The sequence below is a fragment of the Phyllostomus hastatus genome, unplaced genomic scaffold (assembly GCF_019186645.2).
Source record: "Phyllostomus hastatus isolate PE091 unplaced genomic scaffold, TTU_PhHast_1.1 phas_contig_5, whole genome shotgun sequence".
Taxonomy (NCBI): Eukaryota; Metazoa; Chordata; class Mammalia; order Chiroptera; family Phyllostomidae; genus Phyllostomus; species Phyllostomus hastatus.
The window spans coordinates 2,464,099-2,487,496 of NW_025333897.1; the positions used below are offsets into that span (position 1 = coordinate 2,464,099).

A 23,398-nucleotide genomic window follows, 5' to 3' on the forward strand; every position below is an offset into this window, starting at 1 on the left:
GATGTCGTTCTCACAGGAATGTTGTGAAGTCAGTACTCTTCCGGTGCCCATTTTACAGATAAGGAAAGCTGAGCACAGAAAGGTAGAGTGACTTGTCCCAGGTCACACAGAGGCTGAGCTCGGGGTTTGAGCCCAGAGCCAGGATCCTTAACCATTCTGCTTTACTGTCTCTACATTTGCATGAAATCTTCTAATTATAGCAAAAACCCATTTTCCCAGGGCCAGGCTCCGCCCCCAGAGTTCTAACCTTCCCTCCCCCCACGGGCCACCTGAGCCACTAGCTTGGCCACCACTTTATGCAGATGAGTGTCCTGGCACTCTACATAAATAGGAGAGTTCTGAGAGTTCTAAGAGGGGTAACCAGCTTCTCCCTGGGAGCTTGGGTGGAGGGATTCTACAACTCCCTAAAACAGGCCGCTGTGGAGCCCGGAGGCCCAACACGGGAAGCCACACATACTAGGGCCTCCTGTCAGACAAGCAACTTTGTGCCTCTGGGCCTCAGTTTCCTTGTCTGTCACCTGGGCTGCTTTGGAACAGTCTCCACCTAATGGGGTCGTGGGGAAGATTCCATGAGGAAACCAACTAGAGCCTACCACATAGTAGCTGATTGATTCAGGAATCCATTAAAATTATTACTAATGTGTAATGGTATCTATTGTTATACAAAACAATATCTTGCAGGTCAATAAAATTATATATAAAATATTAAATGTATAATAGGTTGCTAGGTGTTATATAGTTAAATATTGATATATTGATACAACTGTGATATATAGTATGTAATATTGTAATACAGGGTCCAGCCCCTTTTTTATTACATAAAAATCTTTTTATTACATAAGCATATAATTCTGCAACATAACAATATCACGCTCAAGCACACCATATGACATTTTAGGTGAAATGTTCAAATTTCTGTGCATTCACGTACCTTACCAACCCTATCAATGGCGTTACTTCAGCCCAACCCTGTATATAACATGTAAGTTTGTACCGTATTGTTGAATTATATAATGCCTAATTATATAATTATATATTTAGACAAATGCAATTATGTAGTGCAATACAGTTCTGTGTTATGTTCTACAACACACATGTACATTAAATATTAAGTTTTTCCTTAGAATTTTATATATAATATAAAATTATTCTGTCATTGTGCTTTACATCATAAGATATTAATAATGTTTCTTTTTTTCAGTCAACATTATTCATTTTAAGACCAACCCATGATAGCTCTGGCTGGGTGCCTCAGTATCCCAATTTTGGGGGTTGATCCCTGGTCAGGGCACATACAAGTAACCACCAATGAACGCATGGATGGGAGGGACAACCAGTTGATGTTTCTTTCTCTCTAAAATCAATCAATTAAAAAAAGAAACAATGAATGCATAAATAAGTAGAACAACAAATCAATCTCTCTCTCTCTCTGCCCCCTCTCTAAAATCAATTAAAAAAAAAAAGAAGACCCATGTGTGGCTCAGCTGGTTGGGCGTCATCCCAAACCAAGTGAAAGGTCACGGGTTCGATTTCCAGTCAGGACACATGCCTGGGGTTTTGGATTCGGTCCCCAGTGAGGCCATGTGCAAGAGGCAACTGATGGGTATTTCTCTCCCTCTTTCCCCTCCCTTCCCCTTTCTCTGGAATCAATAAAAGAAAAAAATTTTTAATAAATTAATTTTTTTAAGAGAAGACATGATGCTCCGTGGGCCCCTCCTCTGCAGCTGCAGGACCCCCTGGTGACTGTCCCCTTCTGTTTACCTATCTCCTCCCCTGCAGGTGGACACCAGGCTGTCCCCAGCTGCCCCGAAATAATGTGGCAGCGAACATCCTCCCCTATGTCCCCTCACAGAACTGAGTTGAAGGAGAATGTTGCACGTACACACAGGAGCTAACTGCAGGATGAGAGCTCCGTGTCACAGTTATCTGACTAAGTAGTGTCAAGTGGCTCCTGGGAACGGCTGCCCACTATAGGTAGAAGGGTTCCTAGGTCCCTGCATCCCCAGCCTCCACTTGGCAGTTTCCAACCTCTGATATTTGCCAGGCTGGTTAGACGACCCACTGCCGCTTACCTTGCCCTGCCCTGATCAGTCCCCAACAACTCCCAGCCTCTTCTCAGGTGCCTGTCAGTTTTTTGTTTCCTCATCACCTGCTCATACTCCTTCCCCATTTTTCTATCAGAGATACTCTCCTCTTTTTTTTTCTTGCTGATTGCAGCTGTTCCCTTTAGATTCCTGATATTTAATAGTGTCTCATTGATTGCAGACATTGGGAATACCTTTCCCTGCTCTATCTCATCTGACAGTTGTCCCATGGTGTCCTCTTTAAAAGAAATCCTTATTTGGATGTTATCATGTGCACCCTTTCCTGCCATACGAGTTTTTGTGGTTTGCTTCAGAAATCTGTCCCTTTCTAGTTGTCAGTGTTATTGTTGGTACTAACCATCCCCGCCAGCCCTGAGGGCAGTGCAGACACACCAGTGCCAGGGCCTCCCACACTCCCTGAGGCTTCTCCAAAACCCCGGAGTTCAGAGACACTGTCCCACCAGAAGCTGGGCTCAGCCAGGACTCACATGAGCTGGGAGATGCCGGTGCTGAGGAGATGGGCTGAGGGACGGACAGCAGGTCATGGCAGCACGGCTGGAGACCTGAGAAGACAAAAAGGAAAAGCAGCAGCAAGGGGAAGAGATAACAGAGAGGGGGTCTGAAACTACGCGGTGTGCCACGTCATGGAAAAGCCAGAGAACGGGCTCTGTGCTTGTGTAAATGCTCTGATGTGAGAAAAACATCCACGATGACTTCATTCAGTGCAGGAGAGAAAGGAGCACGCATATACTTTTAAGAGAGTTTTGGATTGAATTGACTACACACTAGGCTTGGCAGAATCACCTTCACGACTGTGAGCCACTGACACTGCTCCTGGGGGTGCGCCCCACGAGCTGTGCACTCTCACGTCCGTCGGAAGACAGACTGTTTACAGCAGCAGTATTCACAGCAGCCCCCACTGGAAGCAACGCAAAACAAATCGATCAATAATTCATAGGTTGGTCACATGATGACAGATTATATAGCTTTAAAAAAAAGAATAAACTACAACAAAATACAATAACATGGAAAAATCACAAAAACATGATGTTTCATGAAAAAAGCCAAACACGATAAATTAGGCCATTTGCATACAGCTCACAACCGGGCAAACGGGCTCTGCTGTAGTTCAGGCTGGAGGTTACGTTCTGGGAGGCAGCCCCAGAAGGAGCTTCAGGGGGCTGGCAGGGAATAGAAATGTTCTGTTTCTTCGTTTGGGTGATTGGCACATAAATATGCCGTTTGTCCTAATTCGCCAACCTAGGCACTTAGGACTTGTGTTCTTATTTGTATGTCAGTTAAAAAACATGTCAAGCATAACACATGTAGGTAAAAGAATAAAACGTGTGTACTCAAAGGAAAAGTCTGTATTTCTAGGAGCACGTATTCGTGGACCCAAATAAATGCACAGCTAACAGATGGGATGAAACCCGAGGATGCATGATATTGGTCACCCCTGCCTAAGAGGGACAGTAGGCTGGGAAGGAGGCTCCCAGACGGTTGACCCCCATCTCTAATGTTTTCATAATAAGATAACAGTCTTGAAGATTGTGTAAGGATATGCCCTGGCCAGTGTGTCTCAGCTGGGTGGGCATGGGCCCATGAAACAAAGGGTCTCTGGTTGATTACCGGTTGGGGCTCATGTCTGGGTTGTGGATTCAATCCCCACTGAGGTGCATAGAGGGGTGGCTGATGGATGTTCCTCTCGAGTTGACGTCTTTCTCCCTCTCTTTCTCCCTTCTTTCCCTTCTCTCTAAAAATAAATTTAAAATCTTACAAAAAAAGATTGTGTAAAGATTGATTGAATTAATATTTTAAAAGCCCGTAGAATAGTGTTTGGTATACAGTAGGCACTACATAAGGGTTCGTTATAATAAAGGTAACAAAGTAAAAATGTTTTATGGGGTACAAATGGTGTTATTAATACTAAACTTTGAATAAAAGAAACATTAAAAGGAATACACAAAATATTATGTCTGTAACTTTCCACTGAAACCTTTGTGCATTGTCCTTACAGAAATATATAGACTTTTCTTTTGAATGTGTTTTTACATAAATGTGTCATATTAGGCATAGTTTTTTTTTTTAAACTGCTTTTATTGAAGTATGAAAATGACAGAACAGAGAATCACGGGTCTAGAGACAGAAAGATGGGGGAGATAGAGAGAGACCGCTGGGTGACTGACGGGGGGCGGGGTGGGGGGGGGCCAGCAGCACCGGAAACCTCAGCCTGCAGGGATCCCCATGTTGGGGGAGGGGGGAACTTTGGTCTCTCCTCAGCCTCTTCCTTCCCCCTGGCCTGGGGCTGGGTGGGGAGGGGCAGTTCCTCTTTCCTTCCCAAGCACTGAGGAGGCCCCAGCTCCCAAGGGGCTGAGAAGCTGGAGCATTGGTGAGGGAGGAGAAGTGGAGCCAGACTCTTGCAAGACCCCCTGCACGCCCCACCCCACCCTCAGGAAACATGAACAGGAAAGACTGCAAGAGGTGAGAGGACCCTCCAGGAGACCTGGAGCGGAGCGCTCGAAGGCCCCGGGCCTCCCACTGTGTGGGAAGGCTGGAAGGCACTAACCAGCTGGTAGGGTGTGAGGCTCCCCCGGGAGCAGGGGCAGATCAGGGGGCGCCAGGTGGAAAGATGCTTCAGGGAGACGGGAGCTAGCCAAGGCTGGGGCTCTTTGTGTGAGCCTCTGCGTCTAGTCCACTCTCTCTCTCTGGAGTTGAAACTGCTCAGGATCCCCTTCTCCCCACCCCCACCCTCATGCTATCTCCATAGGCTGGGTACTCTGTCCCCCCTGGGGTCTTCCTGGTTCCCTATCACAGTTGCTTGCTGTCCCCTGAACTGGAAGCTCCAGGCTACTTTAGAGCCCTGCCCCTGGGGATGGGAGTGTGCAGCAGGGCAAAGCGGCTCCCCTGTCTCCTGAACCCCTCCTGACTGCTTCAGACACTACCAGGGCGGGCAGTCTGCAGGTAAGGGCCTAGCAGCTGGGTATAGCATCAGGTTCTGGAATGGGCTTCTATCACCAGGGCAAGCCAGCCCTCCTGCCCTCACAGGACGGTGGTCCTTGGGTTCCTAACCTAGACAACTCCTCCAGCCTCTTCCAGCATGTCTCTGATGGACAAAGGGGTCCCCTCCCCATAACACCCAGCAGTTGAGTGGTTGATACCTAGTTGCCTCATATTCTGGCTCTGGGACCTTAGGGAAGGGACCTTAACTGCTCTGTGCCTCAGTTTTTTCTGTCAATAAAATAATCATAGTCCCTCCTAGAAGGGTCACGTAAGTGCTCAGTGAGACTCTAGATTAGTAGTTCTCAAGCTTGAGGGCTTGTAAAACACAGGTTAGTGGGCTCACCTCCAATTTTTCTGATTCTTTAAGTCTGGGGTGGGACTTGAGAACTCGTATTAAATGAAGTTCCCAGGGGCTGCTGTTTGTATAGGTTGGAGGCCATGCTCTGAAAGCCACTGATCTAGATAGTTGTTCCAACCTCTGCCCAGGACATATTTGGCACTCAATCCATGCCCCAGGCCTACCTGTAGCCAGCTCCATCACTTTCTCTCTCTGCATCTCAAGTTCAGCTTCCCTACCTTTGGCCACTTAATAGCCTGAGCAAACTAAGACCCTTATCACTTTTGAAGAGCAAGGCATTGAATACTCAGCAGACTCCTGGGGAAGGTCCAGTGATGACTCTCGTTTTTCATATGAGGAAACTGAGGCCCAGAGAAAGTAAGTGACTAACGTAGCCACATAGCCAGCGTACACTTCTCTAACCTTGTTTTGTCTGACTCGTGGAAGCCAAGGCTGTTTTGCCTGGACTCCCCCCTGCTCCCTCCACCATCCCTGTCTCTCCATTTTAGTCTTTCCCCGAAAGGAACATCAGCCTGCACCCTCGAGCCTTGGGGAGGCACAAGGCAGAGTGAAGGTTATTTTTAAACCTTCTTTGAAATTGCCTCAGCTCCAAGGACCCCACCCAGTTCTGAGAGCTCCAGTATTTTCTCTCTAGGCTTCAAATCTAGGGACTCAGGTGGATGGCTAGACTCAAGTCCTATAGAAGGGCTGGTTTGATGGAGGGGTCAAGGTAGGGGAGGGGGGAGAGGTGGAATCTCAGGAGGCTGCTCCTCTCAGGAGGGCTGGGGAAAGAAGGCAGGGCATTGGAGAACAAAGGGGAATTCTGAGGAGTCTCCCTGAAGGCACAATCTACTATGATTCCCCTGGGAAGGACAGGATTCTGGCGGTCTTCACCCATGATTTCCTTTAAGATCAGCAGTAATCCTAGGGGTCTGCCAACAGGAAGTGTCTCCCACAATGCCTTGGGATCAAACAGTCAAGGGGAATTTGGGGGCAATGCCTGGAGGGCATTTTGATTCACTGTAGGGTCATCTCCCATGATTCTCTTGGTGGGGATTCAGGGTAGTCTTGAGGGTCTTTTCCTGATTCCCTGCAGGAGACAGGAGTAACTCTTGGAGAAGTCTCTCATGATCTGGAATCCTCTGGGGGTTTTCTCCTATGAGTCCATGGGAGGTCAGGAATAACCCTAGGATTTTGCCTTTGGGGCTTTGGGGCCAAGAAGGATTCTGGGAGCTTGCCTGAAGGAAGGGGCTCCCATGACTTCCTAGGGGGGATCCCCACAGGAAGTCTCAGCAGGAATGCCCGGGAAAGACAGGAGGACGGGGCCGGCCCCGACCAGCCCGTCGCCACAAGACATGCCCCAGTCCCCGGGAAATCAGCAAGGTCATGGCTTCCATGGCCCTGGACATACTGAAAGAGGGTGGCTGCAGTGAAGATGAACTGCTGGAGAAATGCATTCAGTCTTTCGGTGAGTGTCTCCCTCCCTGGCCAGTCTCCCCAATCCTAAGGTTGGACCAATCACCCACCTCTCTCTAGGCCTCAGTTTTGGGAGTTGTAACATGGAGTGTGTGAAAGGGCCCTCAATCACTACAGAGATAAGAAACACACCTGTGTTTCTCTTTCCTGAAATGTGGAGAGAGAGGTAGTCTGATATTTCTATCTTCAATATGACTTGCTAGGCATGCATAGTACAGACCAGGGAACCACTAGGCTGATTCATGCATAATACAGACCGGGAAACTGAGGCACAGGGAGGCCAGGTTGCTTGCCCAAGTTCATGCAGAGAGTTAACCTGGGGTTTGGACCAGGCAGGCCACTGGCTCTAGAGACTGTAGTTTATTGCCCGGGGCCCTTCTGACTGAATCCCCTTCTCTGCCCCTAGACTCGGCTGGCAACTTGCGCCGTGGGGAGCACATTCTCAACATGGTACTTGCCATGCACAGTTGGGTGCTGCCTTCTGCCCGCCTTGCTGCCCGTCTCCTGACATTATATCCTCCCAGGGCTATGAGCAGTGGGTGGAGGGTAGAGGGCAGAGATGTGAGTCGGAGCTACGGGGACAAGACGAGTGGTAAGGTTTGGGATGCTGGGTATCAGAGCCTTAACCAGAACTCAAGTACCAGGAGGCCACAGGAAACACACAGGAGCTGAGGCGGCTGCAGATCTGTCACTTGGTCAGGTAGGGCTGGGCCAAGACCTCCATACCCAAGACCCAAGACCCTCACCCTGCTACCCCCTAACACCTCCCAGGGACTCTCCAGCCCAGTTTCCCCCACACCCACTGAGCCCTGCTCCCCCAAATCCCACTTTCAGACATCCTGGTTTGGTTGTTGAGACCCTCCTAGTTCTGCATCTTAGAACTCTCACCTCTTAGAGACCCCTAACCTGATCCTATAATCCCTCTCGCAGCTGGTACCCAGATACCTCTAGCTCTGACCCCTAAACCCCCACACTGCAGCCTAGCTTCTAATACCCCCCTCATCCTGTTCCCCCAAAATCAGATCCCCTGAGACCCCCCACTATCCTGTTACTTAGCAATGCCACTTCCAAGAGACAACCGCCCACCCCCCGCCACCCCGGCTATCTCCCATTGACCCACCAGCCCGTGTTAACAGGCCCTCAATGCTGACCCCAGGCGTTGCAGACAGTCTGGTGTCTCCCTGAAGCCTGACCTTCTGGAGATCTCCCAGCCCAGCACCTAGAGATTCCTCAGCCTAAGAGACCGCTTTTAGAGAGCTTCCCCACATCCACCTCATCCCACCATCCCTAAACCACCCTCAGGTACTGGCTGACCCAACACCCTGAGACAGTGCACCAGCAGCCCCAGGTAGAAGAGGTTATAAGTCGCTTCTGGGCCACTGTGGAGCAGGAAGGCAACTCAGCCCAGAGGAGCTTGGGAGGTTCCTCCAACCAGTGAGTCAGCCTCTCCCTGACCCCTTCCCACCCTCACTCTGCCATCTCCCTCCACACCCCCACATTCTCCAAGCTGAGCTGCTTCAATACCCTGCCTCTCTTTGCCCCCAGCCTGAGCCCCGGTGGCCCTGGCCCCCCACCCTTGGTGAGCAGCCCAGGTCTGGGCAAAAAGTGCAAAGTGTCCTTGCTTTTCGACCACCTGGAGGCAGAGGAGCTGGCTCAGCACCTCACTTACCTGGAGTTCCGGTCCTTTCGGGTTATCACGGTGAGGACCCTCCTCTCTCCAGCTAGGGAGAGCTTGTGGTGGGGCGGGACCTGGCTGGGGCCAGGCAGTACTGAGAGGACCCCAGCCTGGACATCAGGCAGGGATCTCAAACTCTCAAACTTGGTGCTAGCAAAATGAGTTAATCTGACTGAGCACAGAGCCCCTGGGTTCAAATCCATCAGCCCCTTATCTGTGTCACTTTGAAATCGTCTCCTCTCCGGGATTCAGTTTTTATATTTGTAGAAGTGGAGGTCATAGTACCTCACTGGCTGGTTGGGAGAATTAAATTAATATGTCCATTTAAAAATGCTTGTGGCAATGCCTGGCACATCGTAAGTGCTAAAAATAGGATCAGTGTCTGGTCCAGAGTAGATGCTATCATATTTTACCTACCCAAATGGCAATTTCACGTGCTTCAAACTAACGTGTTCACTATCGCCATCATCATTTCAAGGGAAGTTGGGGATCTGTTTTTTTGTTTTGTTTGTTTCATACTTTTGTTTTGTTAAATTTATTTTTCAGCTACAGTTGACATACAATATTACATTAGTTTCAGGTGTACAATATAGTGATTAGAGATTTATGTGCCTTACAAATTGATCACCCTGTTGGGATCTGGTTTTTTAATGTGAAAATCTCCTGATTGTCCACACGCGCTCGCATGTGCACAGCACAGTGCATGTAGGTGTGGAATGTTGACCCCTTGAGCAGAACAAATAGAAATCCATTTCATGCCCTCTTCACCATCCTTCCCTTGCTTACTGTATACTGAACGGGTAACCAGTTACGAGCAACACACTGGGTTCCCATCCTGACTCAAGCGTATGTGATCCTGGGCAAATTACTTACCCTCTCAGTGCCTCATTGGCCCTTCTCTAAAATGGGAATAATATAGCAGTTGCTTCATAGAGTTGATGTGAGGATTAAATTAGTTAATATGGCAAAGGACTCAGGAGAGTGCCTGCCTTTATTTAAACATTTCTCCTCAGATGGGAAAGGGCCATGGTGGTGTCAGAGACACGTAACAGCCGAGCTAGGACGCACAAGGTCATGACTGCCAGGGGGATGGGCATGTGAGGGGCAGGGCCTGAGTGCTATGGCCTACCCTCATGCCCACCTCATCCCGCAGCCCCAGGACCTGCGAGACTACGTTTTACAGGGCTCCGTGCAGGGCTGCTCGGCCCTAGAAGGATCTGTAGGTCTCAGCAACAGCGTGTCCCGCTGGGTGCAGGTCATGGTCCTGAGCCGTCCAGGGCCCTCGCAGCGTGCACAGGTGCTAGACAAGTTCATCCATGTGGCACAGGTGAGGCCCGCGCCTGCAGCTCTGCTCGCTTTGTGGGTGCTTGCACCCTTTCGGTTCCAGCTGCCCATTCATGGCGATGACATCACCATGCCCTGGACGTGCCCCATAGCATTGAGCCCCCACCCTGATCCCGCTGCCCAGGCCTCAGTTCTGTGGTTCTAAACTGGATTGTGCCGGCCACTTATTTATTTTTAATTTTTAGGGAGAGAAAGAGGGGGGGGTGGGGACATGATTTGTTGTTCTACTTATGCATTCATTGGTCGATTCTTGTACCTGCTCTGGCCGGATGGAACCCACAACCCTGGAGTATCCAGTGGAGCTCTAACCAACTGTGCTGCCTGGCCAGGGCCCAGGCCTTCTTCCTTGGCCTTCAAATCACCGCTTGGAACCCGCCCTGGGCCCACCCCTTTGTCCTAAGCTTGATAGCTGACAACGGCCTTCCTGGTCTGTCTTCCAAACTCTGTACCTGAATATTCTGTATCCAGGGCAATGAAAGCATCTCTTTTCACGCCCTCTACCTCGGCGTCTTGCTCCACCCCAGTCCCTATGCCCCAGCAGCCCCTTTGTGATTGTGCCTGCGTCCCTTTCCCCTCACGTCAGGTCTCTCCTCGGCCCCGCCCCGTGCGTCTCGCCCCTCCCCCACAGATACATTCCCTCCCGGAGAAAAGGGAAGCCCTCCCTCCCCCAGCGTGGCCACGCCCCTTGCGTACTTCCTTGCAGACCACGCCCTTCCTCTGGCTGCTCCCACCCCCTTGCTTCCCTAGCCCGGCCCCTTAGGCCTGCCGTTTTGGTGTCTACCTGGGGTCTCCTGGGTCTGAGCATCTGCTGCTACTCCTCCCCGGTTCCACTTTCTCCCTGATGCAACCTGTGTCCTTCAAACTTGGAAAAGGGGAGAGAGAGAGAGGCAATTCCCCCTGATGGCCAGCTGACCCCACACCTGTCTCGGGACAAGAAGGAAGAAGGGCACAGAACAGAGCCTGGGGGTCTGTTGGATTTGTACGAGCCCTCCATATCATTCTGTCCCCATTCACCTCTGCCCGGTTTCTAACGCCCGACTTTTTGTCTCCCCTCATCTGCCTGGCTCTCAGAACAACTGGATGTCCAGGTGCTTGACACCCTGCCATCTGTCTGAATCCCCCACACCTGATACACGTCTGTCTAGTCCAACGCCCCATATTGCCTGACTCCCTCCGCTTTTTTCTGACCTCACGTTATTCTGTCACCTTCCACACCCCCATGTAATGCCTGCATACCTGCTGCAGCCCACCCTGCCTGACACATCTCACCTCTCTGATGCCTACACTGGCCTGCACCCACCCATGCCTGAGACCCCAACCTCAACTGGGATACTCTCAACTGAGATGTCATCTGAACCCCCAACTTGGCTATACCCCATGTGACACTCATCACCTCTCCATTGTCCTCCCTTCCTAGAGGCTCCGCCAGCTGCAGAATTTCAACACACTGATGGCAGTCACTGGGGGCCTGTGTCATAGTGCCATTTCCAGGCTCAAGGACTCCCATGCTCACCTGAGCCCTGACAGCACCAAGGTGAGGTCCCACTACCCTCCCAAAAGTTCCAGTGGCCCTGATCTCCCTCTTTTCCCCAAGCCCCTCCATCCCTGCCCTGGGCCCTGGAGCCACCTGGAGCCCTTGCTCATCCAAATCCAACAGACTCCCAGGCTCTGTCCTCCTCTGCTAGTCTTCCTTCCTCTTCACTCATCAACCCATCATGCCCACCCCTCTTACTCTGTGTCCAGCCCTGAGCAGGACTGGAGAGAGATGAGAGAGATGCTAGCAGAGAAACTGCAGCCTAGATGGGGAGTAAAACGATGCCCCAGGAGTGTCAACACTTAGGCCACCCATGGGAGGAGCATGGGATGGGATGTCCTGGGAATGCCTGGGAAGAGTGAGTCATTCCTGAGTCTGGCGTGTGGCTAAGGGCAGGAGATGGCAGGGGATGCCTGGGGGAGATCCAGGTGAGCCTTGCAAGCTGAACTAAGGTGTCTGGCTTTATCCAGAGGGCACTCAGGAGCTAGGCAATCTTTGAGAATGACGGCAGCATCCATGATCGGATTTGGGTTTTGGAAAAATCACTCCAGCATGGGGAATGAGAGACAGGGACCCAAGAGGAAGAGCAGTGTGGGAAGACGCTGATGCCAGTGTGGGACATGGAGGAGCTCGGGGAGGTGTCCAGAACAGCACTGAGCCCCTGGGGCTCAGGAGCCCACACAAGAAGCTGCTAGGATACACTCCTCCAAGGTGCTAAGGGAGCAGAACCTGCTTTCCCAATAACATGCCACCGCCCCCCCCCCCACCCCAATGTGGCCTCCCACACAGGCCCTGCTAGAGCTGACTGAGCTACTTGCTGCCCACAACAACTACTCCTGCTATCGCCGGACTTGGGCTGGCTGCACAGGATTCCGGCTGCCTGTGCTGGGTGTGCACCTCAAGGACCTGGTGTCCCTGTATGAGGCCCAGCCAGACAGGTTCCCTGACGGCCGCCTGCACCTTCCCAAGCTCAACAGCCTATACCTGCGGCTGCAGGAGCTGGCAGCCCTCCAGAAGCAGCAACCTCCCTGCACTGCCAATGAGGACCTGCTACATCTGCTCACGGTGAGCTGCCCTGCTCAGGCTGGGCTGCCTGAGGCTGAGCCTGGGGCACTGAGATGTAGGGTTCTGGGTGGCTGACAGGCTGCATGCTGGACCAAGAGAGACTGGTGCTGGGATGTGTGGGCTTTGAAACCAGAGGTGCTAGGGTTTTTTTCCCCCCTAGGTGTATGGCCTTGGGCAAGTCACTTAACCCTTTGGCTTCAGTTTCCTTATCTGCAAAATGGGAATAATAATAGGACCCACTTCAGAGAGTGGTTGAGAAGAATCAATCAATAATATAATTCACTTAAGTGTTTAAATTAATATCTGCAACACAGTGAGCTCTAAGTAAATGATACATTTTTCTCCCATTCTCCCAGCAACTCAAGTATACACTGACCTCCAGAATTGCTTTGGGCTTTCATACCTCTGAACTCAAAGATCCGTAGCTTCTCGTGTCACTAGTCCAAAATCCTGGGCTTTAACACATCCAGGAATGAGCATAAAGCCAGTAATAACCATCGATCACTTACTCTGGGCCAGGCACCATGCAAAACATTCTCTATAGAGTACTTCATTCCACCCGCATAACTCCAAGGGGGTCTCTTATCATGCCCATTCTACAGGGTGGGAAACTGAGAGCCATGGAGGTGAGGTCACTTGCCCACTGTCCCACAACAGTGAAACCTGGATGTGAACCTGGGCAGGCCAGCTTCAGAACCCACATGTGTAACATATGTGAACCACACACTATGTCCTAAGTCTGGAAGTGCGGAATTCTGGAGATACATGTATAGAGGGGTGGTCAAAAGTAGGTTTACAGTTGTAAACATGCAAAACATAGACTTTATTCTTGTACTATTATTTATTTGTATTACAACTGTAAACCTACTTTTGCCCCCCTCTGTATATTTTCTAATATTCTAAGGAGGACCAGTTACATAATTCACAGGGCCCAATATGGGGTTCCTTATTCCAAATGCTAAAGAATTTTAAGACAGTAATGGTAGAGCACTGAACAGAGCAGGGGCCCCCCTAAGTGTGGGGCCCCCCAGTGAAGCTGGCCCTGCCCCAAGATGAGTGGCGGCCAAAGGCCCTATGCTTTGCGGATGCCAAAAAGCCATCAGCCCAGATGTTCACTGGGCACCCACATGGCGAGCCTGGCGCCGCCCTAGGCACTGAGACACACGGCAGTGAGCGCATCAGAAGAAAAGGTCGCTGTTCTTGTGGGGCTGACATCCTAGTGGGGGGATGGCCCACACAACAAAGCAAATAAGTGAGTCATGTGGTCTTTTAGATGATGAGTGCAGTAGACAAGATCAAGGCAGAGAAAGTCACAGAAAGGGGCAGGGGTTTGTGATGTGTGTGTGTGTGTGTGTGTGTGTGTGTGATTTTTAAATAGGGTCCCAAAAAAAGCCTCGGTGAGAAAATGGCACATCTGGACTAGGGCCGAGTGCTGTGCAGAGTGGATCAGTGTCAGTGGGAGAGAGGGCTCCAGGGGCCCCCAGAGAAGAGGGGGGCTTTGGGAATAGAGGGAAAATGGAGGCCCAGGCAGGTCACAAGCTGTAGGTAGGAAGATGGACACAGAGGGTCTGTAACACCCTGCCCACCCCCAGCTTTCCCTGGATCTCTTCTATACGGAAGACGAAATCTATGAGCTTTCTTACGCCCGGGAGCCTCGCTGTCCCAAGAGTCTGGTGAGACCTGACCCCTGATCTCCAACCCGCAGCCAGGCCTACACACTGACTAACTGTGCCCCTCTGTCCCTGCCCCAGCCACTCTCCCCCTTCAAAGCACCCCTGGTGGTGGAATGGGCCCCTGGTGTGACACCCAAGCCCGACAGGGCCACCCTGGGTCGGCATGTGGAGCAGCTGGTGGAGGTAAGGTGGGGACTGGCCTGGATCCTGAGGGCCAGGCGGGAGACTGTACAGATGGCCTGGAGGAGGGGACCTAGGACTGAGGGGAGCATGACTTGGCCTTACTCTCCCCATCCCATGCTCCTCTGAAGTCTGTGTTCAAGAATTATGACCCTGAAGGCCGAGGAACCATCTCTCTGGAGGACTTTGAGCGACTCTCAGGCAACTTCCCCTTCGCCTGCCATGGGCTCCACCCACCCCCCCGCCAGGAGTAAGTGCTTTGACTCTTGAGTCCCCCAAGGACGAGGATCCCAGGGTTGCCAGGACCCTGGGGGCTGGGAGAAAGGGGCCAGTCATGCTGAAGCAAGGTCTCTGCCCCCAGGAGTGGCTCCTTCAGCCGAGAGGAGCTGACAGAGTACCTGCTCCGGGCCAGCGCCATCTGCTCCAAGTTGGGCCTGGCCTTCTTGCACACCTTCCATGAGGTCACCTTCCGCAAGCCCACCTTCTGTCACAGCTGCAGTGGTTTCGTGAGCACTGGGCCCACTCTCACCCTTGGGGCCCATGTTCTGAGTGTCCTAGCTCCTCCCGATCTGGGCTCAGATGCCAGTCCTTTCCTGGAACACTCTGTCCCCAAGCCCCCAATAATCCCCAAATTCCAGAAATCCCTTCAGCCTCAAATAATCCCCATATTTCACATACACCCTAAACATTTGGATAGTTGCTAGTCAGGTTCCAAAATCTAACTAACACCCAAATCCCAGATGACCTCCATCCTGGGTAATTGCCAAGGCATGGATAACCCCTAAAATCCTATTTAATCTGTAAGCTCCAGTAGTTTATCTCCAAACAGTCTATCACCAACTCTCTAGACTCTGGATGATTTCCCAATGTACCCTCTGGATAACGGACAAATCTCTGTTTCCAAACCAAAGCTAACTTACAAACCTTGGACTTCCCAAATTTGCTTTTCATTCACTAAATACTCACTGAGCACCTCCTGTGTGCCGACACAGTTCTAGGTTCAGGGTGTGTGTGTGTGTGTGATGGGGGTGGGGGAGGCACAGCAAGAAATGCAACAGACACAATCCCTGCCATAGAATTCCAAATTTGACCCAATTCTAATAGCCTAGGTGACTCCCCAAACTTGAGAGAACCCCCAAATTCCTTTAATCTTCAGATCCCACATAAGCCTCCAGCACTGAGAATTTCCAAAACCTGGATGGTTTCCACCCTTTCCAACAGAGCCCCTGCCCCATCCACGAGTCTCCCTCTCCTCGCCTTGGTAACCAGTTCTGCTTCCTCTTCCCAGCTCTGGGGTGTCACCAAGCAAGGCTACCGCTGTCGGGGTGAGTGGGGCAGCAGTGGCGGGGGAGGGAATTCAAGTCTCGCAGCTTGGAAGAATGGGGCATGTTCTGGGCCTTCGGCCCTTAACGGATACTCTTCCCCAGATTGCGGGCTGTGTTGCCACAAACACTGCCGAGACCGAGTGAAGGACGAGTGTAAGAGACCAGGGACCAAGGGCGATATGGGCCCCCCAGGAGCCCCCGTCCCACCCACACCAACACCCCATGCCAGCTGTGGTAAGACCCAGGGTGTGGCAGTCCTGGGAGGGGGCCTAGTGGATGGGAATAAACCCCAGGGTCATGAAGCCCTTCCCATCATACCCACGTTCCTCCCACCCACACCTCCTCACAAGCAGGCCCTGAGGACAGTCTTTCCTGCACACTCCCCCTGGAACCTGAGGCGGGCCGCCACCTGTGCCATGCTTGGACACAGACAGAGCCCCCACTCCCTTCCTGGGAACCAGAGACGGTGAGGAGGAACTGCCCCCAACCCCATCAGAACACAGGGAGACCAACCCACTTGCTTGGGGAACCCAAACAGATTTTGGGGAGCATAGCAAAGTAAAAATGTGTAAAAGCCCTCAATTACTTGAGTAGGAGAATGTGGAACCTGTTTAACTTTTAATGTTAAAAAAACAGAAATTTCAGTATGCTGAGGGAGAGAAGGGGTAGCCTCTAGTAGAACAGAAAAAGGATGCTAGGAGGAAAAAAAAAACCTAATAAGATGGCAAGAATACGACCAAGTGTATCAGAAGCTGCAATAAATGTCAGTGGAATGAATTCCACTTTTCAAAGGAAGAGATCAGATTGGGTTAAAAAAAAAAAGGCCCACAGGGGACATTCAGTCACTCACTTAACTAAACAGCCTGGTGAGGTGCTGCTCCTGGCAGTGACACATCTCCTGGACACCCTCCCACATCACCCAACGTCTTCCTCCTTCCAGGTTCCCCTCCCAATGACGGCCTCGCCACCCAGCCAGTCCTCCGAGCCGAACTCCTAGATGTTGCCTCGGTCTCTCCACCCCCTCCCCACAGAGCCAGGCCCCGGGGCATGTTATTCAGCCTCTAGCAGGACTCCCAACGGGATCGCCTCCTCTGCATCCACACTGCCCTCATGGAAGCATCCACCGTCTCTTACCCCCAAAAGAAAGTTAGGAAGTTATTTTCTTTTGTGCATCAGAGTAGCTATTAACCATACTCCCTTTTCCTGCACTTTGTATGCAGCTCCGTGTTGGATATATTTAAACTTGGGCATTACTTCACCAACTCCTTAAATCTCCATTTTCCAGATGAAGAAACTGAGGCTTAGTGAGATTAAGCTGCTTATCCAAGGTGGCAAGACTCAAACCCAAGTCTTCTGTCTCCCTCTAAAACAGAAGCTTCTGACCGATGTGCTACACTGGCCATCAGCGTGGGTCAGGAGTGGGAGGGGATAGGTTGGGAAGAGTTCCAAACTCTAGGCTTCCAGAGACAGGAGGGAAGGCTACAGAAGGGGTGGAGAGGAAAGCCCATGAACATCTGAGTCGGATCACGTGGCTCATTCCACAGTGTAGAACCCAGAGTACTCGAGCGGTCCATTCCACATAATGTGCCCCTTACTTCCCACCACCTGCCCCCTCACTCATCCTGCTTCAGCTACCCTGGTCCCTGAACGTGCCAAAAATACTCCTACCTCAGGGTCTTTGCACTGGCCATTCTCTCTCCGTGGAACGCTCTTCCTGAGAGTCCCATATGACTCCCTCAGTGAGACCACCCCTCACCACACTCAAAAGTTGCAATCTCCCCCCGTCCTGATCCTACCTTCCTGCTTTCTTTTCCTTCAAAGTCCTTTTCTCATCTGGCAAACTATACATTTTGCCTTTTTCTCTTGTTGAATATCTGCCCCTCTTTACCAGAAATGTCAGCTCCAGGAAAATAGGGGTTTTCATGATTTGCCCCTTTCACTGCTTTCTCTCCAGCTGGCACATGGTGGGTACCTGATGTTTGTTCAGCCCCTGTGTGTCTCCTTCCCCATGCCCATAGGAAGGGAAAGATGTGTTGCTGAAGAGCAAAGGACTTGGAGGGTCAGAGCACCAGGTGCTTATTTAGACCCAAAGGACTGAAGCCCCTATTCCTCTTCAAATCCATGAACCCCCTAAGCTGGCCCCCACACAGACAGGTCCTATAGCCGTTATAATTAAATTTATTTTCCAGAGAACGCAGTCCTTGGTGTTAAATAGTAGACGGGGGATGGACATTGGGGGCCTCAGGAACATGGTATGTGGGCCCTCATTGCCAGGTGCCAAGAAAACTCTCAAACGGGCTCCCCAGGTATTATCAATGGTGTCAGCAACTCCTAGAGGACACCTGCCCCAGCCACCAGTCCTTTATTTCTTCTTCTTCTTGCGGCCCCAGCACTGGCGGCCTGCCTTCCGACTGCCTCCATCCTCTCTTCTGCTCTGCCAGCTGGGCATGGGAGCCTCCAACTCATTTGGGCGGCCCCCTCGGTCTGGCATGTTGCCCATAAGCACCTGAGAGTTAATTAGATTTGAGTTTCAGAGAGGAAAAGTATCTTGGACAAGGGAGCCAGAGTGCCAACGGAACTGCTTGAGGTTAAAAAAGGAAGGGCAGATTTCCAGTCAAGATGGCAGTGTAGGCAGACATGGCTTACCTCTTCGCACAACCACATCAAAATTACAACTAAAATATACAACAACCGTCATGCAAGCTGTCAGAAATCAAGTTAAATGAAGTCTTGGCAACTCCAGAATTAAACTATTTGAAAAAATAATGAAAGAAAACTTCCCTAATTTGATGAAGGAAACAAACATGCAACTCCTGGAAGCACAGAGAATCCCAAACAAGATGGATGCAAAGAGGCCCATTCTAAGACAAATCATAATTAAAATGCCAAGGATTAAAGATAAAGAGAGAATCTCAAAAGCAGCAAGAGAAAAGCATTTAGTTACCTATACAGGAGTTCCCATAAGACCATCAGCTGATTTCTCAAAAGAAACTCTGCAGGTTACAAGAGACTGGCAAGAAATATTCAAAGTCATGAAAAGCAGGGACCTAGAGTCAAGATTGCTCCATCCAGCAAAGCTATCATTTAGAATCGAAGGACAGATAAAGAGCTTCCCAGATAAGAACAAACTAAAGGAGTTCATCATCACCAAACCATTACTATATGAAATGTCAATGAGACTTATTTAAGAAAAAGAAGATCAAAACTATGAACAATAAAATGGCAGTAAATACAAATCTATCAACAATTGAATCTAAAAATCAAACTCAGCAAACAAGAAGGACAGAGACAGAATCATGGACACAGAGAATGTTTTGATGGTTCCCAGATGGGAGCAGGGTGTGGGGGAATGGGTGCAGAGGTGAGGGGAGTAAGAAGTACAAACAGTAGTTACAGAATACCCATGTGGATGTAATGCACAGTATAGGAAATGGAGTAGCCAAAGAACTTATATACATGAGCCATGGACATGAATGATGGTGGGGGGATTGCCTGAGGGAGTGGGGGGTGCTGGGTGCAGAGGGGCAAAAATTGGAACAACTATAATAGCATAATCAATAAAATATGACCTTAAAAATATAAATGGCAGATATTAACTATTTGGGTACAAATAGGAGGCTCTAGGGGCCTGGACTGGTGGAAGATACAGGCCTGAAGCTTTCAAACTGGGTTCCAGGGGCCTTCACAGGAGGAACATAAAAGTGAGAGTGTTGGCAAAGGTCCAAGTCCCCACTAATAGTAACGAGGACCCCTCAACTTCTGTCTATTTCACATTTGGGCTTTGTATAACATTTCCAGAAAATCTGTGTTTTTTTCTAAATATTCATCACTCACAAGTGATGCACACATCACCTATATTACTTACTGGCCATATTTCCTTAAAGCGGATACATTTTTTCTCTAATTTTACTGCACTCTGCTGTGCTAGACTTCAATTCCCTAATGTTTTTTTCACATAAGTATAAGACTATTTAAACAGCAATGTATGAGTCCAAATACATAATCATTTAAAGAGGTATTTTGCTTTAAAAGTGACTAGAAATTAATAAAATAAACAAAGTGAGTGTTGGCGGAGGAATTTAAGCCAAAGCTGAAGAGGTGGGTGGGGGCTCAGTTGTTTTGAAGAGGCACTAGGGTGCCAGAGGAAGGTTTTGAGCTGGTGGGGGCAGGGTATAGCCAAATTTCTGAGTTGGAAATATTCTTCTAACTGCCATGTGGACAGGGTGGTTCAAAGGTGATGAGTCCAGAGGCCAGGAACCCAAGCAAGAGCGGACAAGGCTGAGCAAGGACAGAGACTGAAAGGCCAGTTTGAAAGCCAAAAATGGTGGGGCCCTTCCCCTGCCAGGTGCCCACCTTGTTGATGGCACAGCAGGTCCCTCGGCGGGCAGACTTGCTCGTGGCTGGGACAAGACGAGACAGGTCAGCTCGGGCAGCCAGGACGTGTGCGATGGAGACATCCGTTTCTGGGGTCAGAGCCTTTCGAATTGGGGTCAGCACTGTCTTTATGGCCTCCCCTTGGGCCTGAGGGGTGGGGGTTGAGAGGACGTGGAGAAGGTGCCCAAGAGCCAGTCAAGAGATCTCTCATTTTGGAAACATTCCTTCCTCACTTAGTTCCTCTGAATAAGGGGTATAGCTCTGATGACACTCCTAACTCAGAGCTGGGAATTCTAGAATGCCTTAGGCTCCTGCAATCTAGAATGTCCCAGAGGCCCTGATATTCTAGAGCCCCAGCTTCATAAGATTCTACCACGTCCTGGGCCTCAGAACCTGCAATAGGATAATATTCCTGACCCTAATTCCTCCTCCCTTCAGGGGTAAGCTCCTACCACTGGGTATCCCTGCTCCTGCCAGGGCCCTCTGCCCACACCTTTGCCCGATCACTCCAGTGGAATGCAGATGTTGTGAGGTCCAGGCGCTTGAGGAGGAGGCATCGGCGGCAGCAGTACTGACCTCTTAGGCTTTGACACAGAGACTCCAAGGCTTCCTGGGGGAAAAGGTCTTGGTTATGCCAGGGAGCCCTTCTCCCTCCCATCTCCAAATGAGGATATTATTCGCATACGGCCATACACAGTCTTACCCATCTGGGTGCATCCAGCGAGTAGGTGAGGAGGGGCTGCAGGGACCCTGGGGGCAGGGAAGGCAGCAGCTCTAAGACCTGATGGGAGAAGGAGTCTGAGGCTGACTGGACTGTAAGAAACTGTAAACTCTCCGTGGACCCCAGTTCTCCACAAAACTGAGGGCCCAGGCCATGGAATCAAGAATGGCAGTCACGGCTGTAGAAAACAGGAGTGGCTAGGGTGTTCCCCTCCCAGAGCCTCTTTTAGTGAAAGGGCTCTCCCCCTGCGAGAAAGTTGGGGTGAACCTGGTGCGGAGAAGGTTCTTGCCCTCTACCTTGGCATGGATATCCCGCAGCAGCCTGCTGGCGAAAGTTCCCAGCATGGGTCTGGGCAGCCCCAGGGCTTGGAGAGTAAGGATCAGTTCCTGAACCATGCCAGCTTCCTCCTCTATTCCTTCCCCACTGGGCGGGGGCTCCGTTGGGCTGGGATCCCGCCGGGGACGCAAGCAGAGGAGGCGGGAAGCCTGGAGCTCTGTGCAGAGAAAGCCTAAAAATAGGGGAGGGGAGAGGTGAAATCTAAGTGCCCTGCCAGACTATCCACCTGGGTCAAAAAAGCTCCTGCAGCTTCAATACCTCCAGCTCTCTAGTTTCGCCCACCTAGGACCCTAGCTCTAGCTCCAGAATAATCCCCACCCACTTCGAGACCTAGCCCCCCCTCCTCGAATTCAAACCTCCCACCTAAGGACCACCTGCTAGGCTCCATCTAGCGCTACCCACTTGAACTTCAAGACCGTCCAATCAAAATTCTAATCTCGCCCAGCCCAAAGTCCGAAGGCCCTCCAAAGTCCTAACCCCACCCACCACGGCCCCCTAGCAGGCCTGTACATTTTGACCACGCCCCTTCGGGAAAATCCTGGCTCCACCTCAATGTGCTGAGTCCGCCTCCCCTTCCCCTGCTCTAGAGGCTGAAGCCTCGCCCACTTCCGCATCCAGGGCGGTCCCCCGCTCAGCTCACGCAGCAGGCGCAGGCACGCGCCCGGCTCCTGCAACGCGGTCGCACAGTCTCTGCCGCAGAGTGCGCGGTCTGGGCAGTGCAGCTCCTTTAGCAGGCCGGCCAACTGTCGCAGAAATTCCTCCTCAGCGCCGGAGCCTGCGGGAGGCGAAAGGCTTCAGGGCGCGTGGCGGCACCTGGGCTCCCCACCTGTGGGCCTGCCACTTCACACGTACCTTCGCCGGCGCTCCCCGCTTCCAAGCCCTCTCGCTCCAAGACACCCAGAGTCGCCAGCTCCGCCACCAGCCGCACGCACAGCGCCCTGAAGTCTGGGCACGATGGGCCCAGCGCCACAGCCCCCCAAAAGTCCTCATACCTGCGGTGGCGCCGAGGCAACCACAAGGGACGGGGAAAGTCTTAAGAATTTCTGAGGGCAAACAGATTCTTTCCGGCACTGCCCCCAGCCACACCCCACGCCCCTTACCCCAAGGCCAGCAGGTCCTGGGCCACAGCAGCCCCCTCCTGTGTATCCGCCTCTGCCCGCTCCATGGAAACGACACCTCTTCGCCAGGCGCGCGCCCCCTGCCGGTTGGCGGGAGGCCCCACCCCAGCATCTGCTTTCGACCCGGGCCTTAGCCACGTAACCGACCAATAGCCTCCTCTCGCGAAGGGCCTTTGGCGTTCCCATTGTTTGCTAAGCAGGCAGAACCCGCCCCCAGGTCCGCCAGCGCCGAAACTTAGCGCACCGCCTCTTTCCGTAGCCAGTCAGGGCCCTAGAAACCCTCCTGACTCCGAAAATCCACAGCGTGAATTCAGGATCCCCGCTGTCGCGATAGACCAGCGGATGTCGCTCCTGCTGCAACGTAGAAGTAACTTCGCTTTTCTTTTCCTCAGCCTGCCTCAGATACCCTCTGCTCTTAAAGCACCCTTAACCAAGTGTTCTCCCAGCTCCACTCCAAATCTATAAACTCGGTTCCTCCTTCCCTACTTAGGGTTGAAGTTACGTCAGGGACCGAGAAAGCCTAGCTTAGCAGTCACCGCCCCGCAGAGGCCCTCCTTATCGATCACAATGCGTCTGTTGAATCTTCACCACTCTGTCTCCCACGCCTTGGAGAGGTAATGAATGATTGAGAGATTGCAACCTAGGAGTCAGACCAGCGAGGTTCAGGATCTGAATTCGCCACGCACCACCTGTATCCCTGTCAAATTCCTTCCTATCCTATAATGGGGATAATAATACCTCTTAAAGAGTTGTGAGGGTTAGAGTCCTGTGTGTAAGTGCTTAGTAAACACATAAATGGTACTCAATAATAACATATATTGAGCATTTCCTGTGTGTCGCTGGGCCAAATATCTTACCCCCATTTGCCTGAGTTTCAGAGAGGATAAGTCACATTGCATATGTGGTGGTACCAGAACTCAAATTCAGATCTCGTTCTAAAGTCCAAGCTTTTCACCGCTTAACCTATACTACTGTTAGTACTGCTACTGTTTTGTTGCTGTTGTTAAAGTTTTTCAAGATTTATTCTGCTTTTATTCTGGACTCCAGTAGTTCCTAGATAATTCTGCTGGGAACCCCGGGGTTGGGAGTGGGGGGTGCTAGGTGTTGAGCCTCAGGGAAGAACAAAGGCCAGAATTTTTTCCTCAAGGGTAGAGTA

The 23,398-nt window shown here is 51.2% G+C and overlaps 2 protein-coding genes across 8 annotated transcripts; one reads left to right on the forward strand and one right to left on the reverse strand.

Moving 5' to 3' along the window:
* Nucleotides 1-4,429: 4,429 nt before the first annotated feature.
* RASGRP4 (RAS guanyl releasing protein 4) lies at nucleotides 4,430-16,769 on the forward strand. Of its 4 annotated transcripts, none has more exons than XM_045846880.1 (17): nucleotides 4,430-4,565; nucleotides 6,690-6,889; nucleotides 7,304-7,409; nucleotides 7,535-7,597; nucleotides 8,200-8,331; nucleotides 8,443-8,596; nucleotides 9,726-9,899; nucleotides 11,334-11,450; nucleotides 12,240-12,515; nucleotides 14,108-14,188; nucleotides 14,267-14,371; nucleotides 14,500-14,618; nucleotides 14,730-14,874; nucleotides 15,657-15,693; nucleotides 15,796-15,927; nucleotides 16,044-16,159; nucleotides 16,634-16,769. In XM_045846880.1, the coding sequence occupies exons 1-17, from the start codon at nucleotides 4,543-4,545 to the stop codon at nucleotides 16,688-16,690; spliced, it is 2,037 nt and encodes a 678-aa protein (XP_045702836.1). In that variant the 5' UTR covers nucleotides 4,430-4,542; the 3' UTR covers nucleotides 16,691-16,769. The 4 variants fall into 4 exon arrangements, with proteins under 4 accessions (XP_045702836.1, XP_045702837.1, XP_045702838.1 ...); XM_045846881.1 differs by having other exon boundaries at nucleotides 16,047-16,159; XM_045846882.1 differs by having other exon boundaries at nucleotides 6,705-6,889.
* On the reverse strand, nucleotides 16,742-22,359 carry FAM98C (family with sequence similarity 98 member C). 4 transcript variants are annotated; one of them, XM_045846888.1, is made up of 8 exons: nucleotides 22,225-22,359; nucleotides 21,977-22,116; nucleotides 21,765-21,899; nucleotides 21,085-21,296; nucleotides 20,771-20,848; nucleotides 20,561-20,677; nucleotides 20,047-20,093; nucleotides 16,742-18,199 (listed from the first exon to the last, which is right to left on the reverse strand). In XM_045846888.1, the coding sequence occupies exons 1-8, from the start codon at nucleotides 22,287-22,289 to the stop codon at nucleotides 18,025-18,027; spliced, it is 969 nt and encodes a 322-aa protein (XP_045702844.1). In that variant the 5' UTR covers nucleotides 22,290-22,359; the 3' UTR covers nucleotides 16,742-18,024. The 4 variants fall into 4 exon arrangements, with proteins under 4 accessions (XP_045702844.1, XP_045702842.1, XP_045702843.1 ...); XM_045846886.1 differs by having other exon boundaries at nucleotides 20,047-20,214; XM_045846887.1 differs by having other exon boundaries at nucleotides 20,561-20,673; nucleotides 21,731-21,899.
* Between the last annotated feature and the right edge of the window lie 1,039 nt (nucleotides 22,360-23,398).

Coding starts and splice junctions, on each gene's coding strand:
- RASGRP4 (XM_045846880.1), top strand. CDS start 4,543: ATGAACAGGAAAGACTGCAAGAG. Junction 8,332..8,442: donor TTGGGAGGTTCCTCCAACCA/GTGAGTCAGCCT, acceptor CTTTGCCCCCAG/CCTGAGCCCCGGTGGCCCTG. Junction 15,694..15,795: donor GCAAGGCTACCGCTGTCGGG/GTGAGTGGGGCA, acceptor ACTCTTCCCCAG/ATTGCGGGCTGTGTTGCCAC.
- FAM98C (XM_045846884.1), bottom strand. CDS start 22,289: ATGGAGCGGGCAGAGGCGGATACACAGGAGGGGGCTGCTGTGGCCCAG. Junction 21,297..21,730: donor GGACCGCCCTGGATGCGGAA/GTGGGCGAGGCT, acceptor CCCTATTTTTAG/GCTTTCTCTGCACAGAGCTC. Junction 18,200..20,046: donor CCTGCTGTGCCATCAACAAG/GTGGGCACCTGG, acceptor ATTAACTCTCAG/GTGCTTATGGGCAACATGCC.